This window comes from Gekko japonicus, unplaced genomic scaffold, assembly GCF_001447785.1.
Source record: "Gekko japonicus isolate JY-2015 unplaced genomic scaffold, Gekko_japonicus_V1.1 scaffold258, whole genome shotgun sequence".
NCBI classification, from domain to species: Eukaryota; Metazoa; Chordata; class Lepidosauria; order Squamata; family Gekkonidae; genus Gekko; species Gekko japonicus.
In genome coordinates this window covers 286,096-300,972 of record NW_015164190.1, presented here as the reverse complement: position 1 = coordinate 300,972, position 14,877 = coordinate 286,096, and the positions used below count along the sequence as shown (strand labels likewise).

Below are 14,877 nucleotides of genomic sequence, written 5' to 3'. Positions count from 1 at the left end.
TTTCTGTCCGATTCCAAGGCAAACCATTCAACATCACAGTAATCCAAGTCTATGCCCCAACCACTGATGCAGAAGAGGCTGAAGTGGACCGGTTCTATGAAGACCTACAACACCTCCTAGAACTAACACCAAAAAATGATGTCCTCATCATCATAGGGGACTGGAATGCTAAAGTAGGAAGTCAAAAGGTAACTGGAATAACAGACAAGTTTGGCCTTGGAAAGCAAAATGAAGCAGGGCAAAGGTTAACAGAGTTTTGTCAAGAGAACACACTGGTCATAGCGAACACCCTTTTCCAACAACCTAAGAGGCGACTCTACACATGGACATCACCAGATGGGCAACACCGAAATCAGATTGACTATATAATTTGCAGTCAAAGATGGAGAAGCTCTATCCAGTCAGTAAAAACAAGACCTGGAGCTGACTGTGGTTCAGATCATGAGCTACTCATTGCAAAATTCAGACTTAAACTGAAGAAAATTGGGAAAACCACGAGGCCATTCAGGTTTGACCTAGATCGCATCCCTGATGAATATACAGTAGAGGTGAAGAATAGATTCAAGGGTCTGGATTTGATAGATAGAGTGCCTGAAGAACTATGGACAGAGGTTCGTGACATCGTACAGGAGGCAGCAATCACCACCATCCCAAAGAAAAAGAAATGTAAGAAAGCAAAGTGGCTTTCTGATGAGGCTTTACAAATAGCAGAGGAAAGAAGGAAAGCGAAAGGCAAAGGCGAAAAGGAAAGATTTACCCAACTGAACGCAGATTTCCAGAGAACAGCAAGGAGAGATAAGGAGGCCTTCCTGAATGAACAGTGCAAAGTAATAGAAGAAAACAATAGAATGGGAAGGACTAGAGATCTCTTCAAGAAAATTGGAGAAATCAAGGGAGCGTTCCATGCAAAGCTGGCCATGATAAAGGACAAAAACGGTAGGGACCTAACAGAAGCAGAAGAGATTAGGAAAAGATGGCAAGAATACACAGAAGAACTATACAAGAAAGACCTCAATGTCCTTGACAAACACGACGGTATAATCACTGACCTTGAGCCAGACATCCTGGAATGTGAAGTTAAATGGGCCTTAGAAAGCATTACTAACAACAAAGCTAGTGGAGGTGATGGTATTCCAGCTGAGCTATTCAAAGTCTTAGAAGATGATGCTGTTAAAGTTCTGCACTCCATTTGCCAGCAAATTTGGAAAACGCAACAGTGGCCACAGGATTGGAAAAGATCAGTATACATTCCAATCCCAAAGAAGGGCAATGCCAAGGAATGTTCAAACTATCGCACAATTGCACTCATATCACACGCTAGCAAGGTCATGCTCAAGATCCTACAAGCTAGGCTTCAACAGTACGTGGATAGAGAACTACCAGAAGTACAAGCTGGGTTTCGAAGAGGTAGAGGAACGAGAGATCATATTGCCAACATTCGCTGGATTATGGAGAAAGCAAGAGAGTACCAGAAAAATATCTACTTCTGCTTCATTGACTATGCTAAAGCCTTTGACTGTGTGGATCACAACAAACTATGGCAGGTCCTTAAAGAGATGGGAGTACCAGACCACCTCACATGTCTCTTGAGAAACCTGTATAAGGGCCAAGAAGCGACAGTTAGAACCGGATACGGAACAACTGATTGGTTCAGCATAGGAAAAGGAGTACGACAAGGATGTATACTGTCACCTTGCTTATTTAATATATATGCAGAGTACATCATGCGAAATGCTGGCCTGGATGAATCACAAGCGGGAATTAAGATTGCTGGGGAAAAGATCAACAACCTCAGATATGCAGATGATACCACTCTAATGGCTGAAAGTGAAGAGGATCTAAAGAACCTCTTGCTCAGAGTAAAAGAGGAGAGCGCAAAAGTGGGCTTGAAGCTCAACATCAAAAAAACTAAGATCATGGCATCCGGCCCCATCACTCCTTGGCAAATAGAAGGGGAAGCTGTGGAAGTAGTGACAGACTTCACGTTCCTGGGATCCCAGATCACCGCAGACTGTGACTGCAGCCATGAAATTAAAAGACGCCTGCTCCTTGGGAGGAAAGCGATGGCGAACCTAAACAGCATGATAAAAAGTAGAGACATCACCCTGCCAACAAAAGTCCGCATGGTCAAAGCAATGGTATTCCCAGTAGTCATGTATGGCTGCGAGAGCTGGACTATAAGGAAGGCCGAGCGCCGAAGAATAGATTCTTTTGAACTATGGTGCTGGAGGAGACTCTTGAGAGTCCCTTGGACTGCAAGAAGAACAAATCAGTCAATCCTCAAAGAAATCAACCCTGACTGTTCCCTGGAAGGCCAGATAATGAAACTGAAGCTCAAATACTTTGGCCACCAAATGAGAAGGGAGCACTCACTGGAGAAGACCCTGATGCTTGGAAAGATTGAAGGTCAAAGAAGACGGGGACGGCAAAGGATGAGATGGTTAGACAGTGTCATCGATGCAACGAACATGAAGTTGAGCCAACTTCAGAGGACGGCAGAAGACCGGAAGGCCTGGAGAGAGCTCGTCCATGGGGTCGCGAAGAGTCGGACTCGACTGTGCGACTGAACAACAACAACATAGATAATAACGTTTGGAAGGTGGAACTTATGTCACAGTACTCCAAGGGCTGAAAAGCTGTGCCTAACAAAATGTCCACAATAAAATTTATAAGAGCTTTACTGTGTGATTAGCTACTGTCACTAATAGCAGATGCTTCTTGAAACTACACAGAGAGAACTCCATAGGACTGAATAAAAAAATATCAACTGACTTAATAGTATCACAGTACTGAATAGACAAGCACTGCACAAAACTGCCATAGAGAAAGATTCCCTTCCTTCAGAAGGTTGTCACATCCTTTCAAGAATCCAAGATATTAGAAAAAACCCTCCAACATACATAAGAACATAAGAAAAACCCAGCTGGATCATACCAGTGGTCCATCTAGTCCAGCATCCTGTCTCACACAGTGGCCAACCAATTCCTTTGGATGGCCAACAACAGGGCACAGAGGCCAAGGCCTTCCCCTGATGTTGTCTCCTGGCTCTGGGATTCAGAGGCTTAGTGCCTCTGAATGTAGAGGCTCCCCAGTCACCATGGTTAGTAGACATAGACAGACTTATCCCCCACAGATCTTATCAAATCCCCTTTTAAAGCTGTTTATTCTTGTGGCAGCAATTTCCACATTTTAACCACTCTCCATGTAAAGTAGTATTTCCTTTTGTCTGTCTTGAACCTACTGCCCATTTGTTTCATTGGATGCTCTTGGGTTCTAGTATTTTGGGAGAGGGAGAAAAAAATATTTTTGTCAACTCTCTTAACACCATGAATCTTAATATAGTAATTCACTTATGTATTGGCCATTTCCAGCTCTCTCACTGACTGTGCAGTGCACTCCATCAGCCATTGGCCCATCAACTGCCACTCAAGGAGTAATCACTTGCCATTGGCTAGGGTGCTGGGTCTGCTTCTCTTCCCCGCCCACTGCCACCTCAGCCACTGTTCCCTATCAGAACAACTGCCAAACGACACTTCTCCTGCTTAACTCCTGTGGGATTAACTTTTCCCTCAGTGACTGTTGCTAGGCAACCAAGCTTGGTTCTGTCAGTAAAAAGACAAAGGAATGAAGCCCTTTCCAGGCCTTTGTGAGGAACTCATTGGGGCCAGTCCTGACTATGGTTGCAAGCTCCAGGTTCGGGAATTCATGGAAATTTGAGAGATGGTGCCTGGAGAGGGTGAGGTTTGAGGAGGGGTGGGACCTCAGACAGGTACAATGCCATAGACTCCACCCTCCAAACCAGCCATTCCCTCCTGGGGAACCATTGTTGCCAGTCCCCAGGTGAGAGCTGGAGATCACTCAGAATTACAACTGCTCTCTAGAAGGGAGGGGGAGGAGATGGAAAGCTGAAGTCAGAGGGGCAGATAAAGGTAGGTTGACAGTTGGCTGGGAGGGAGATAGGCCAACTCCAGGTTGGGAAATTCCTGGAGATTTGAGGAGTGGAGCCTGGAGAGGGTGGGGTTTGAAGGCGGGTGGGACCTCAGACAGGTACAATGTCACAGACTCCACCCTCCAAACCAACCATTTCCTCCTGGGGAACCATTATTGCCAATCTCCAGGTGGGAACTGGAGATCACTCAGAATTACAACTGCTCTCCAGGAGAGGGGGCAGTCAGAGGGGCAGATAATGGTAAGTTTATGGTTAGCTGGGAAGGAGATGGGGTTGCCAACTCCAGGTTCAGGGATTCCTGGAGATTTGAGGAGTGGAGCCTGGAGAGAGTGAGGTTTGAGGAGGGGTGGGACCTCAGACAGGTACAATGCCATAGACTCCACCCTCCAAACCAGCTATTTCCTCCTGGGGAATCATTGTTGCCAATCTCCAGGGGAGGACTGGAGATCACTCAAAATCACAACTGCTCCGTTCTTTAGACTTCCTTCCTGAAAATGGATACATGCCCCACACTTTCCACAGTGAACACAGAAACAAAAGGGCATTGATCTTCTTTGCCATCTCCCCATGTCCCTTTAGCAATCCCTTTATTCCTTTGTCATCCAAAGGCCGCACTGCTTCTTTGGCTGGTTTCCTGCTCTGGATATATTTTTTTAAAATGTTTACTGTTTGTCTTGATGCTTTTAGCAATACATTACTCAAAGTATCTTTTTGCATGCCTAATCATTGACTTTTATTTCTTTTGCCAGAGCCTGTGGTCCCTCTTGTTCAATTCACTGGGGCAGACCACCCACTGTTAAAAAGATGCCTCTTTACTTTTTATCACTCCCTTGACTTGCATTATGAACCACACAGACCTTCCTTTAGACTTGACAGTGCCTTTCCTAACCTGTGGAATGCATTCTATCTGGGCTTTCATTAGTGTGGTTTTAAATAGCTTCCAAGCATCCTCTAGGGATCAGACTCTCTTGTGTTTCCTCTTCAGCTTCCTTTTTACTATTCCTCTCATGTTTATAAAGTTAGGATCATAGAATCATAGAGTTAGAAGGGAGCTCCGGGGTCATCTAGTCCAACCCCACACACAATGCAGGAAATTCACAAATACCCCCCCTCTTTTGAAAACAAATGTTACAGTTTTGGACTTTAGGAGTAACTTTCCATTGACCTGAATGCTGAACTTAACAGCATTGTGCTCACTGTTCCCAACTGGCGTAACAACCTCTACATCTCTCACCAAGTCTTGAGACCCGCACAAAACCAAGTCCAAGGTTACTACCCCTCTGATTGGTTCTCTGACCACCTGTTCCATTGCACAGTCATTTATGATATCTAGGAATCTCATTTCTACAGTATGACTCAAGCACACATTTACCCAGTCAATGTAAGGCTAGTTGAGTCTCCCAGTATAATAACATTATCTGCTTTAGTCACCTCCCTTATTTTCTTCTCCATCTTAAGATCAGCCTCAAGGGTTTGATCAAGTGGGGGATCATACACCCCAACCTTTAAGTATTTCCACCAATATCACTTCTGTTGGGGAGTTGATTCCCCTGTTTTCTAACTCATTGGATTCTATGCCCTTTGATGTACAATGCACTACCAACCCGTCCCTCCCTGTCCTGCCTACAGAGCTTATTACCCAATGACTGTATCCCATAGATTTTCTCCATCCCACCATGTTTCTGAGATACCTACTATATCTAAATTGTCATTGAACACCAAGCACTCCAGCTCCCCCATCTTGGCTTGGAGACTTCTAGCGCTGGCTCATAGACACCTTTCTCTCTCCAGTGACCCTTGCCTCCCTCGAACCCTTTAGTTGCCACACATGGCCCTCAGTTGCCATTGTGTCCTCACTCCCAAGCTCTATTAAGCTCCAATCAATATTACCCTGAGTGTTTATGCAATCATTCCTTTGGACTGACTTGTCTCGAACTGGAGGCTCCCCAGGTCCTGTCGGTCCCCCCTCCTGGGATTAGTTTAAAAGCTGCTCTGGCACCTTTTTTGATATTAGTGGCCAGCAGCCAGCTTCAACTGAAGGCCGTCTCTTTTGTACAGGTAGTTCTGCTCTTCTACTATTCACAGCGTCACTAGGGAAACCCACTAAAGGAGGAAACAACCAAAGGGACTGAAAATAAGGCACAAACTTGGACTTCCTCATAGATATATGTAAAACTCTGGCTGAAGGGGCCAGCCAACTAATCCATTCTCCTCTCCTACCTCACAGTGACAGCACTAATTCTGCCCAAGACATCACTCACACATTTGTTCAGCTTATTTCTATAGGACCAAATCATGATTCTACACTCTTGATAGTTCATTCCACTGCACAAGAAATCTTTTGTTAAGCAAGTTTTCTAATTTCTTCTCTTTCTTCTTCCAACCGAAACCATTTAAGTTGTTGATGTACATCCTCCCACCTACTCCCTTTTCCTGAGAATAACTTTAAAAAAAAGATAAACTGCATCTATCTACTAAAATTCTCCTGAGTGCATTCAAAACAGTTAAAGAACAAACCATCAGGTAATACTGCTTATGGACTTTCAAAGTTCCTTTAAGCAAGTCTTTGCAAAAGGCTTCTAAGAGAAAAAAACTTGCTGTAGGGGAAAAAAAGACAGCCTTACTCATGAATTATTTGTTATCAGCTCCTCAGAGGGTGTGAAGCCATGTGTGAAATAAATACTGAAAAATGAAAAACAATCTCCAATGAAAGAAATCTGAACTATTCATAAACTGCAAGTCTTAGGGAGATAAGCAGAATTACTGAGTTGACTCTACTTGACTAACAACACTGCCTCCTACCAAGTATGTTTAGGACATATATGGACTAGGTAGACAAAAAGGAGTCAGATAAGGGGTACGGAGCAACAGAAAAACCTTAATCTTGTATATCATAGCTGCAGGTGGGAAGCCATGTTGGTCTGCAGTAAAAAGAGCTACATTCAAGTCCACTGGCACCTCAAAGATCAACAAGATTTCCAGGGTTTAAGATTTCAGTCAAAGTTCCTTTCATCAGATATCTGACAAACATTGATTCTCAAAACCCTGGAAATCTTGTTGGTCTTTAAGGTGCTACTGGACTTGAATCTAGCTCCTAATCTTTTGTATCATGTGACTAAGACTGCTAGCACAGCAGCATAGAACTTGAACTGCAGGTCCTAGTCTGATCTTTAAAATCCTAAAACTTCAGTTGTGTTATATGCCATAAAGATCACCACAACCAGCATATTTGTTAAAGGTCAAAATAAAAATACCAACATGCAAAGAAATTTTATACATTGAATACTCACAATCATCTAAAAAAGAGATAATATGAAATGTGTTTTTTCAAGGGCTAGTGTAGTCAAAACAGTGGTAACAAGCTTATCAGAAGTCTTGAAAAAAAGTTAGTATTTCAGCAACAGCCCACCAGTAGCCATTCCAAGAGACCCAAGGGAATATTTGTGAGATGATAAATAGATTAAATGCTGTGATACCGTTCATTAATCATACAGTAGAATTAATTAGTGATACAAAAACTACAGGGGCTGTGTATGTAAAAGGTAGATCACCAGTATTCACAATGCAGCCCACAATCCTCATAAATACTGGTTCAACAGCTCTTTCTTGCAGACTTCATGACAAGTACCACAGAGCTTACAGTGGTGAAACCTATTGGCATTAAAGAATTTCCCCCTTTCATACAACATTATTACTTTGCATGACTTAATTTTTGATTGAATTAAGCAAAATAAAGAATTCCTTTATTTCTATGTACTACTAATAAAAGAAAAATTAGCAAAAGATAACGGCTTAGATCCTGCTGAGAATTTGCACAGGTGATTTGCACAGATTCTCCCACAACAGCTCAAAACACCCCCTGAAAAACTGGTCTTGGGGTGACATAGGACACCCAAGAATAATTTCAAGGGAAAGTTAGACCTGTCCCATGCCCACACAAATTCCAGACAGGATCCAAGCCAACATCTTATATAATCTCTGAATGTGTATTACCACATAATATACAGTATTTTCAACGGCTATGACATATCATTTTTTTATTTACTTCATTTGTACTCTGCCTTCCTCTCCAATGGGAACCCAAGAGTGCTTACATCATTCTCCCCTCCTCCATTTTATCCTTACAACAACCCTGTAAGGCAGGTTAGGCTGAGAGAGTGTGACTGGCCCAAGCTTACCCAGTAAGCTTCCATGGCACAAATGGGGATAACCCGGGTCTCCTAGATAGTAGCCTGACACTCTTAATCACTACACCACACTGGCTCAGAATTGAATTAACAGTTCATGGAATAACAGAAATTAACCTTGACATCAAAAGTTCTGAAAACTGTGGCTGTGTGCATACACGACCACACACACACAGAGTTACTGCAGATTTAGAAATAATCAAGGTATCAAGTTTGTGGAAAACAAGTGAGACATTATAAGATTTTGACCCTACACTGATTTCAACAGAGCATTTGATGGTTGTACATATGCTTCTTCTTATACAGAAATAACTGGCTAGAGAGTTTCATAGCTGACCACAAACTTAAGAAAAGTAAGCAACACAATGCTATTAGAGTAATCACATCCAAATGAAAACACAAAACCATAATGTATGCTCTAGAAACACTACTCTAAGCACTGATAAGGTCGCCTCTAGATGGGTGTCCAGTCCTCTTCGCAAGAAAAGAAAATCTACAGATAATTTAAGAATCCATGAAAAACACAAAATCAAATTATAATAAAGGTATAAAATTTCTAGATATATTTAGTCAAAAACCAAAGACATTAGACCCACTAAAGCATAATACTTCCAGGCATCACCCCAAAACACAGAAATAATATGATATGGAATTTTTGGCACACTCACCATTCAGCCGGGTCTGCCTGTTTGCTCTCACTCGGAGAAAGGTCTGGGGGGGGGGGGGGGGGGAGAGAAAAAAGTGCATTAGGATCTTGCCAGTGAAAAACAGTAAAATGACTTATCTCATTCTTATAAACAATCTTGAAACAGACTTCAAGAAACACACAACTAACTCCATCTATCACACAAATTCACCTTTCCTGGAATACTTCCCTTTACTATCTTTGTTCAAACCACTAGCACTATTAAACCCTCTATCAACTTCTTCCAACCAATACAGAAAAACCCAAATTTCCACTTCCTCACATTAAACCCAAACACCAGAAACCCCTTCCTGTAAACAAACATTACTTAAATTCCCTGCTAGGCTCCTGAACCATTCCCCTACATCATAAACACTCAGCAACAACCTAAGAACGGGCCGATATGCACTGGACTACCCAATTCTATAGCTACAATATTTCCATACAAACCAAGATTTCTCTTATCTTTCTGTACATCAATGATACATAACCCGTCCGTGGTCTGGTCAGTTCTGCTCCCCCTTTCCGTGTGCCCCCCCCCCCGATCTAAATGAACGGTTCTCATCTCGTCAAGAAACTGCCCTTCCCATTCACATGAAAACACCCCCTCCCCCGTTTGTCCTTTAGATGTAAACAGACCACTCCCGCCTTAAGGTGGACGGCCCAGCCCCCCGGTTTGGATGTAAACAAACCCCACTCCCTCCCGTAGCTATAACCGGCTCTCGCGGAGGGACGCCCCTTCTCCTTATATGTGCCCCGCCCGCACCTCCTCCCGGCCACCGGGCTCTCTCCTCTCGTTCTGCATGTCCGGGGATGAAGGCGGATGCAGGCAGCGGCCCCGGCACCTGCGATCAACTCCCAGCAACAGCGGCCGCCGCCATGTTTGTTTCAATCATGTGACGAGACGTCGCCGCGGCCTACGCGGGGTGAGAGTTCAGTAGGAAGTTGTTGTTCTCATAGCAACCGCCAGGCTTAGAGCGATTTGGAATTCGGGGTCTCCTTTACCACGTGGCCGTCCTCAAGCTGATAATGTCAATACCACCTTTTCTGTCTAAGGCGAGGCAATCTCCGTAAACCATCTCCGAAGCAACACCGGGTCGCTACATGGTTTGAATTCCAGAAACGTAGCTATTGCCCCGCGACCCAACAACTGAGCAGCAGGGCAACATCACCAGTCCTTTCTCCTCATAGGAGGGACTCCTCTCGTCGGAGAGTTTTGGGATTGCCCTCGCCCTTAACTGTTGCCTGTACTTTGAAGTGCTGCACATAAGAACTTTGTCTGGTGTGACTTCTCCCGTCGCTGCAGCATTGTAGGGGTGGGAGAGAAGATGCACCAGGTAAAATTCTCAATTTTCTGCAACTGATTAAAATATAGGAGTGCTTTCAGGATCTAAACCTGTGGCAGCTCTACTGTAACTACCTAGGTTCTGGCAAAAGGAAGCCAACTCTCTGTTCTGCATCACTATGATGACTGTCTTCCAGATTTGTTTACACAACAAGGAATCACCTAATTTGGAATGCTAAGCCTATAAAATTGTAGCAGTGGTAGAGATAATGACCAAGAACTGACAATCCAGACACACTCAAGAGGCTAGCTCCTTACACAAGTTGCAGTAAGTTGGAAATGCATCCTCTTTGTATAACTATCTCCATTCAGAAAGATGTCCCTTGATACTGTGATAACAAATGCTTTAGATTTTCTTGTACATAATGATAACTGGAGTATCCAAGAAACTGAGTGTGTGCAGTAAGGGTCTTTAAAAAACAAAAAGTGTGTAAAGCACTTTTCTGAATTTCTGTATTTGTAGTAATAATTATAGCAACTGGAATGGCAAAATATATATTCTAGTTCAGTAATCATTTAGATTTAAGGAATCTGGACAGAGTCTGAGAGCATTCAGGTCTGGTGAACAGCTCTCCATAAGAACAATATGAAAATAAATATATTTCCAAAAACAAAATTGTACTTGATAAATGAATTATTTGATTATTTTATGGCTTTGAATGCAGTCAGTGGCTGCAAGAATAAATCTGGCCTTTAGGGTGTTAACCAATGTCAAGATCCTGCGTATACTTAGGGAAATGCTTCAATTTGATCTGATAAGCAATCCTGCTGAAGCCATCCAGACTCTGCAAATGTTTAAAGCCAAATGTGTGACAATGTTGCAGGTCTAAGGCCTCAATTGCTACCCCCCAAACCCTTTAAAATCCATGTTTCCTCCTCCTAGACCTCTGAATTATTTCATTATATTGCACTCCTATGATTTCTCTCTTTAAGTCTCATTTGTACATCAGGGAGGGCTGCAATACTTTACAGTCTTTTTTTTTTTTTAAGAATGTAGGGGAGAAGATTGATCTATGTAGTGTTCATTCTTATATTTCTGTCTTCCTTATAGCTGCCTTGAGGGTAGGATTATTTTATAACAACTTACTTTTTTGGATGAAATCAGTGGCATAGTTAGTCTAAGGACATTTACTAAGGCATAAGTTACATTAAACGCAAGTAGAATTTACTTCTGAGTATACTTGTCTAGAGTTGTTAATTCTTTTCCTATTTACATTCACTCTAGTACACTCTAGTTCCTATTTACATTCACTCTAGTAGTTGTATTTAAGACAGGTATACACAGATGTAGATGTTTCCAAGTTTCTGCTTTCCCATTACTTTTTCTTACCAGTACCATTATATGTACTGTTTTTCACACTGTATATGTTCACACTGATTTTAAAGTACAAACTGCAAACACCTTACACTCCTGATCAACTGCTATTAACATTACATAAATGTTGAGATACTGTTTGGATGCTGAAATAGTAGTAAAATATATATTACTGAGTTTTTGAGGAGAGAGTGAAAAGGCAGTCTGCTTGCTTCAGACTGCTTGCTTTAAGCAGTCTCGGCTGGCAGCTTCGTTCTAGTACGCTGAACTTGCTATGTGAGTGTTTTATTAACCTCTTGTTTAGAAGCTTTATCCACATTATCGGATGCACTTGAGTTGCCAACGGACTATTCCTCAGTGACTCTAGCAAGAACCTGGCACATCACAATTTACTAGTCTTCGTCTTTCTGGGTGCAAAATGCTGTAACGTATCTTAGAGTTTAGGGGGTACTACAGGGAATTCTTTCACACTCTACTGTTTAAGCACATCTTCCAAGAATATTTGTGTTAAGAATTTGAGTTGAAAGACTGAAGAACAGGGCTTATAAAAACTAGCCAGAGCAAACCTGAAAAAGCATGTATTTTGTGCATCCCTATATATACTTGTGGCAAAATGAGTGTGTGTAATAAAAAGCAGATAATGCTTCAATAATTTTAGTGATTGTACTTTGAAACAGTAGCAATATTTGCAGAAGCTGAAGTGGTTGTGTACCAGTATATTTCTAGAAAAAGCCATAGCCTACTCACTCTGCTAAAGGTAGGATATAAATGGGCTGAATAATCCCCCCCCCCCCCCCCGCTCTGGGATCCAACTACCTAGAGACATAGTAAGATCTGATTTTTAATGGGTTTTTCTGCAGGCAGATTGCACTCTTATGAAGCTGCTACACTCTACTTACTGCCCAAAATCCTTGTCTAGAATACAGGGGCCTGACTGTCTAGTGCTGAGCATCCTCATTTCATATTTATTACAGTGAAAAATAGGAATTTCCTATATTGTCTAGGATCTGACCTAAATTGATTTTCTGTGTTAGAGAAACAGATGCTAATACACTTCTTAACTGGCACTGTCCCCCCCCCTTTTTTAGTAAAGAAACAGTCATGTCATTAATCCTATTCAAACACATAAGACTGGGAAGAAAGGACATGAAGTAAAAATTCCATTTTCAAAAGCTGTGCTGCCGTTCTTATGTTACTTAAAAAAAAAGATTAATGCAGCCAAAACCACTTCAAACATCTCATTTACCTACCTCCATCTCTGCTTTCCTTCATTCCCACTACTCAACTACTCTGACTTTAGCATTTTCCTAACTTGATCATTCAAAAAATGTAACTGTCAGTTTCATTTCTTATCTCTAGAAGCAATATAAGGCTCCAGGGTCTGAATTGCAATTGCAAAGGGGAAGATTCCAGTTGCAACAGAATCTGTTCCCTTTCTCTTCTGCTCAATGCCACAAAGGTATCTGTACTAGGGTCAAGATGTACATATCATTGGAGTCCCATGATTAGAACTCACAACATGGTTTGGGGACCAATAAAACAGGTGATAGGTATGTGATATGGATTAAGGTCCAGTCCTAGAGAAGGTTTTAACTTGTTCCTCCACACCACTTCCCCAGTTGAAAATTCTTCCTTGGGCCACTTTTAGCCCTGATAACAAAAGAAAAGGAAAGATACCTATTTTGTGCCTATCTCCTTTCTCTAAGAGAGGTAAAAGCATTGGGCAAGGGGAATTTTCATTCAGAGAAACAATGCAGGGGACTGGAAGAGTAAAAAAAAATTCCTTCCACAGCCCAATTCATATCAGAGCTCCTATAGCTACATTTTAGGGCCAAATAACTCATTTGGTGCCGCAGAATTCCAGTATCATGTATTGTTTGAGCCTTTTTCTCATTTTAATCAAATATAGGTGAGAACGTATGGCACTTGATTTAAATCTGTACATAAATAATGTAAGTAATGATCAGGGGTCTTGTTGTAGAAAAAGAGCTGCCGGAGCTCATTAGCATAACTCATTAGCATAACTTATTTGCATATGCCATGCCCCCTGACATCACCGGAAGTGACAGAAGGCCACACCCCCTGACATCACCGGAAGTGTGTCAGAAGGCCCGGCTACTTACCCTCCTGCTTCATCCTCATTCCCAAACGGAATGAGGATCGAAGCAGAGGGCGGGGTAAAGAAGGGGGCGGGGCTTCACCACGTGACCGCCCCGCCCCCTAGAGGTTCTCTTCCGGAGCTCCGTACCTGAGAGCTCCCCCCCGACTAGAGCCCTGGTAATGATGTATTTCCTTTTTCTGTGGAGAAGGTAGAACTGAATGGGGGGAAACCTAGCTACTGATTTTTAGGCATGCAGCCTGGACTAAATAAAGTTAAATTGGTATTTTTCTATGAGACCAAATGCAAGCACTGTTTTTACTGTGCATTCGTGTCAGAATTACTTGGTCTAGTTGTTCCACCTTTAATTCCCTAAACGCTGAAAAGTGCTGTTTGAGAATTGTCCCTTCAACACTAGTTCAAAAAGCAGATAGAGGTGAAGTTTCTGAGCACAGATTTGAATAGATCTCTGCTCCATGCTACGTCCAGTCACAAATTTGCCTGAACAGTTCAACTTGCTTTTTTCTATCACAAACTGCCTGACACACTTATCCATGAGACAGCAGGACCGATTGGCTGTTGAAGTTATGTACTTTCCCCCCTACTGTAATACTGGTGGATGTGACCCAATGAAGAGACATCAGCTGACTGGTCCATATTTTGTACATAGGCAAGACTTTGGGAGTTGTATGCCACAATGAAAAAGAAACAGCATCAGAGAGCAAAATAATTCTTGTTCCAAACACTATAGGTGGAGCTATAGTCAACCAGAACTTTTCAGCTCTATATGTTTATTTATGCTGAGTTCAATAGGGCTTATTCCCCCTAAGTGTTAGTAGGACTATACCCTTAGATTGAGCAAAATACATAAATGCAGCTAGACTGCAATCCTAAAACATTTTCCTGGGAATAAGCCCCACTGAATAAAATGGGACAACATCTAAGTACACCTTCTTAGACTTGCTTATTCATATTTTGAAGAGAGGAGGAAATCCTGATGTTTGGGTACTCCTCCTAGAATTCCTGGAAGCAGGATATTAGGTCATTTTCTTCCTGCCCCTGAGGAGAGGAGTGCCTCTTTCAGTTCTTTTCCTGCTTCCTCTGCATGTGCTGGACTCAGAGGCACTCCGATTACCTTTTGCTCCTTACTCTCTATGGAGTTCCTTTTTGGTCATTCTTTCCCTTGTGTCTCCAACTCTCAGTCTACCCACAGCCCAACCTCGGGCAACAGAGGCAACAAACCTCACCCACAGTGCACCTGATGCCAGGCCTCCACTCTGGGGGGAAGACTTCAACTC

The 14,877-nt window shown here is 42.5% G+C and overlaps 1 protein-coding gene across 1 annotated transcript in view; it reads right to left on the bottom strand.

Moving 5' to 3' along the window:
• The window catches only part of RNF220 (ring finger protein 220), a 115,029-nt gene extending 105,317 nt beyond the window's left edge, over positions 1-9,712 (bottom strand). The window contains exons 1-2 of the mRNA XM_015408288.1: positions 9,588-9,712; positions 8,805-8,847 (exon numbers count right to left, since the gene is read on the bottom strand). Coding sequence (XP_015263774.1) covers positions 8,805-8,847; positions 9,588-9,626 — 82 coding nt within the window. The 5' untranslated portion in view covers positions 9,627-9,712. The remainder of the gene's footprint in view (positions 1-8,804; positions 8,848-9,587) is intronic.
• Between the last annotated feature and the right edge of the window lie 5,165 nt (positions 9,713-14,877).